The 3,818-nt window shown below is 41.5% G+C and overlaps 1 protein-coding gene across 1 annotated transcript; it reads left to right on the top strand.

The window, feature by feature from the left end:
• Positions 1-784: 784 nt before the first annotated feature.
• LOC134659647 (52 kDa repressor of the inhibitor of the protein kinase-like) lies at positions 785-2,445 on the top strand. Its single transcript, XM_063515322.1, has 3 exons — positions 785-870; positions 1,502-1,625; positions 2,253-2,445. Exons 1-3 carry the CDS (start codon positions 831-833, stop codon positions 2,443-2,445), a joined length of 357 nt encoding a protein of 118 aa, XP_063371392.1. The 5' UTR covers positions 785-830.
• The last annotated feature ends 1,373 nt before the right edge of the window (positions 2,446-3,818 follow it).

Here is a 3,818-nt window from a genome sequence, read left to right on the forward strand (position 1 = left end):
AAAGACGATGTTCTTCTTGACAGGTTTATAATTAATATTAGTTTTACAAAGCTGGTCTCTCATCTTAGCGGTAATTCTATTGGTAATTCTTGATAAGTGACAGGCAAAAGCTAAGTTGTCACAGATAACATATATCAGCCCTACGCGCTCAAAGTATAGTTTTGGCGGGCTTTCAATAACTGTCATTAGAATTAATATTACAATCACCTTATGTTGGCACACTGTATGGCCATATTGTTTTATTAAGCCGTTACGTTGATAAGCTTGGAATAATACTATATACATAGATAAATAATCACCAAACACCATTGAATAAATTGATTGACATTTTAAAAATACCATTTTAATACTACCATCTATGTAAAAACAAAACAAAGACTTGGCTTAAAGAACTCGCATCCAGGCCATAACTGTTTAAAAAAAAAAATTATTGACAGCTCGTGGAAGTATTCATATATCTCATCATATCCTATTTGTAATCGCTTCAATATTCGAACACATTAGCATGCCTTACGGATCTTGACGCGCGGAAATGCAAAATAGTGATAATATTACAAAAATATTAAACTTACTGCAATCAGTAGTAAAATAATGCAGAAATCATTAAGTTAGATAACGATCGTTGTGATGCATAGGTTAATATCTGAACGCTCCGACGTCCATTTGCTTGACATTGACATTATTGACAAGTCAAAGAGTTGTTTTGTTGTAATTGTTGTATCGGCTGCATCGCCGCATCGGGCGTAAATAAAATTATCCTAATTTGATGGACTACAGAATGATAAAATAAAGCATGAGTAGATCAGTGTATAAGCTCAGCTGTAACTATCATGGATAAACGTATGATAAACAAAGGGGGAAAGTTCTTAGGTAATGTATTTATTGTATTTTTTTTATGTTAACACCTCCCTGTTATAAGTATTTAAATAGATTACCTAACTCAAGATAGGTTATAGGCGTTCCAAAATTGAAGCGCTTAACTTGTGACAAATTGGACAAGTTCCCTTTAGACGCGGCTGGACAAGCGAGAAATGTGCACGTGCTAGCGAGCTCCCGCACACCGAAAGAGAAAGAGACGACCTTATGTTTAACAAAGAGTGTGACAAAGATGGATGGAATGAGAAAATTAATCAAAAATAACAGATTTCTTCGTAGGCACAGAAATAAATATGGAAGTATTTTTTGTGCTCCTCAAGTATGAGTATAACCTATCTATGGTTATATAATATCATTGTGTAGAGGGCTAAAGGATTCGTCACACAAGCGCGTTTTCCGGGCGGGGAGTGAGCGGTGAGATATAAAACGCTCATGCCCTCCGCTCCAGACAATCTTTGTATTTAAATATGAGAACCCATATACAAAATAAAACATTATTATAAGAATATAATAATTTATCATGTCTGGTCCCTGATTTAATTCGCCCCTCTATAAAATTCATTGTAGCAAATTGAAGAACAATTGTTTTTGCACGTTTTCTATATTTCACAAACCATATTTCCAGAATGCCCCATCCTAACCGCGGCGGCAACGCCCCTGGCCCCTCGCGTGGAGTGCTCCGTCTTCGGCTGCCGCAGCTCTGAGCGAGACCAGGTCAGCTTCCACCCGCTGCCACAAGATCCTGACAGGTAAGTTGAATTTTGTATCCAAAATACTAAATGGATTTCGATCAGTCAATGAACTATCCAATTATTATGTTTTTGTCCTAAAATTAATTGGTAATAGGAAATATTACGCGACACTGTGTAGGGGGCGCCACTTCCACAGTCCGTCACAATCTGAGTCTACCGCAAACGAGAGAGTCGAAATTTTGTTATCACTGTTGACACTGTTGCATATTCAAGTGATAAAGAGGCAGATAGCTGAGTTTCGATTTTCACATTTCCCGGTAGGCCCTTTGTTGTATCGATGTCATATTTGATTGTCTGTGAAAACTTGTCAATAAACAGTTTAAGGCACAGTATGTATGGTATAAGTTTCTTTATGGTTTACGATAGGTGCAGCACTAGCACTCTGGCGGCAGAACATTGCAGACATGACAGACATTTGTGGTGGTATCAAATAAAAATGAAAAATATTTATTTATATCAAACTTATTTATTTATTACTCAAATAAGATTACACTTTATTATACAATACAATACAATACAAATACTCTTTATTGCACACCTCAATAAAAGAAGACTACAAATAAAACAGAAATACAAGCAATACTTAAATTTATTGGCATTAAAAATTAAATCCTTTGATTTCAGATGCAGCCAATGGCTGAAGCTCATCAACAGACAAGACCTCGCCGACAAGCTTCGCTCCGGGCAACACGCCGTGGTGTGCTCCATACATTTTCTACCTGAACAAATTGTGAACGGGGTATTGGTTCAGAACGCTCTACCGTCCCTGCTACTGCCTACAACGAAACATCAGTTCGTAGTAGACGGTATGTATTAACCCAACCACAGAACGCGTCTATTACGACAGATATGACCGCTAGGTGGCGCAAGCGCGAGCAGGCGTCCGTTCCGTAGCGGTGCGCGGCAACTACTATGGCTAGACACCAAAATTGGTCTGGGCCGCATGTACTTGTAGGTACTTGTAGCGAGTGAGCCACGCCTGATAAGAGTATTAACATCAAAATTTGGTCATTGGTTGCTCGTCTAAGGGTGTCCACTTGTCACTTGTCCAATTTCTTTGTCCAATGTGCATTGCGTCTCACTCTACGCACATGCATCTCACTCACGCTACGACATGGGGTTCTTCAAGATGTATTTAGGGTTCTCAAGGGTCGGCAACTTAAGTGGCTCCTGTGATGTTGCTTATGATGTCCATGGGCGACGATGACCGCCTCCCATCAGGCGGTTCGTCCATTCGTTTATTTATTAAAACACATATTATTTTATAAAAAAAAAATACCATCCACGGCTTAGTTCTTGCAGGCGATTATGGTGCAAGTAAAAGATCTTGATGTATGATAAAAATAGGGATTTAATATCCGATACTGATACAAGCGTATTATGAGATAAAAATAGTATGTAAGACGCGTGCGGCGTTGTGGGTGCCGCTGGAGCTAATGGAGTGTGGTGGGGTCCGTATCTGTTCCCCGCGCGCCCGCGCCCCGCGCGGTGACTTGTTGTCGTAGACATGCTGGGGGGCCGTTGGAGGAAGCTGAGGGGTCGGTAGGACTGGCTGGCGCTGAAGCTTCTTCCAACATCTCGTCATTGTCATCAGGGAGGGGGCACACCTTGTTCAGTGCCCGTCGTTCGATCCCTCTGATGGTTCTAAAATCGCCTACCCTGGCGATTCCGTCCTTGCCGTAGTATAGTCGATGGACACGTGCAAGTTTCCATCTCATGGGAGGTAGGTTATCCTCTTTGAACACTACCATAGCGCCTTCCTTGAGATCTCTATAGGGATGTCTCCATTTTGTTCGTTTTTGTAGCTCGGAGAGGTACTCGTTTTTCCACCTCTTCGCGAAACTGTCACGTAGCAACTCGAGCAGCTGATAGCGCGTCTTTATGCCCTTTCCGGATGCAGCAGGAGGGGACGCCAGCGAAGTCAGAGGGCGCCCGATGAGGAAGTGCCCTGGGGAGAGGGGAGAAAGGTCGCTGGGATAACATGTAAGAGGAGTAAGGGGTCGGGAGTTAAGGACCGCTTCAACTTCCGTGCAAAGGGTACTCAACTCCGAAAACGTTAAGCAAGAGTTACCTATTGTTCTTTTTAAATGGTATTTTAAGCATTTAACATTGGCCTCCCACAATCCGCCGAATGTGGGGGAATAAGGGGGATTAAATATGAACTGAATGCGCTCTTCGGCTGTGTAATTA

This window comes from Cydia amplana, chromosome 25 (genome assembly GCF_948474715.1).
Source record: "Cydia amplana chromosome 25, ilCydAmpl1.1, whole genome shotgun sequence".
Taxonomy (NCBI): domain Eukaryota; kingdom Metazoa; phylum Arthropoda; class Insecta; order Lepidoptera; family Tortricidae; genus Cydia; species Cydia amplana.

Coding starts and splice junctions, on each gene's coding strand:
- LOC134659647 (XM_063515322.1), top strand. CDS start 831: ATGGATAAACGTATGATAAACAAAGGGGGAAAGTTCTTAG. Junction 871..1,501: donor CAAAGGGGGAAAGTTCTTAG/GTAATGTATTTA, acceptor CCATATTTCCAG/AATGCCCCATCCTAACCGCG. Junction 1,626..2,252: donor CTGCCACAAGATCCTGACAG/GTAAGTTGAATT, acceptor CTTTGATTTCAG/ATGCAGCCAATGGCTGAAGC.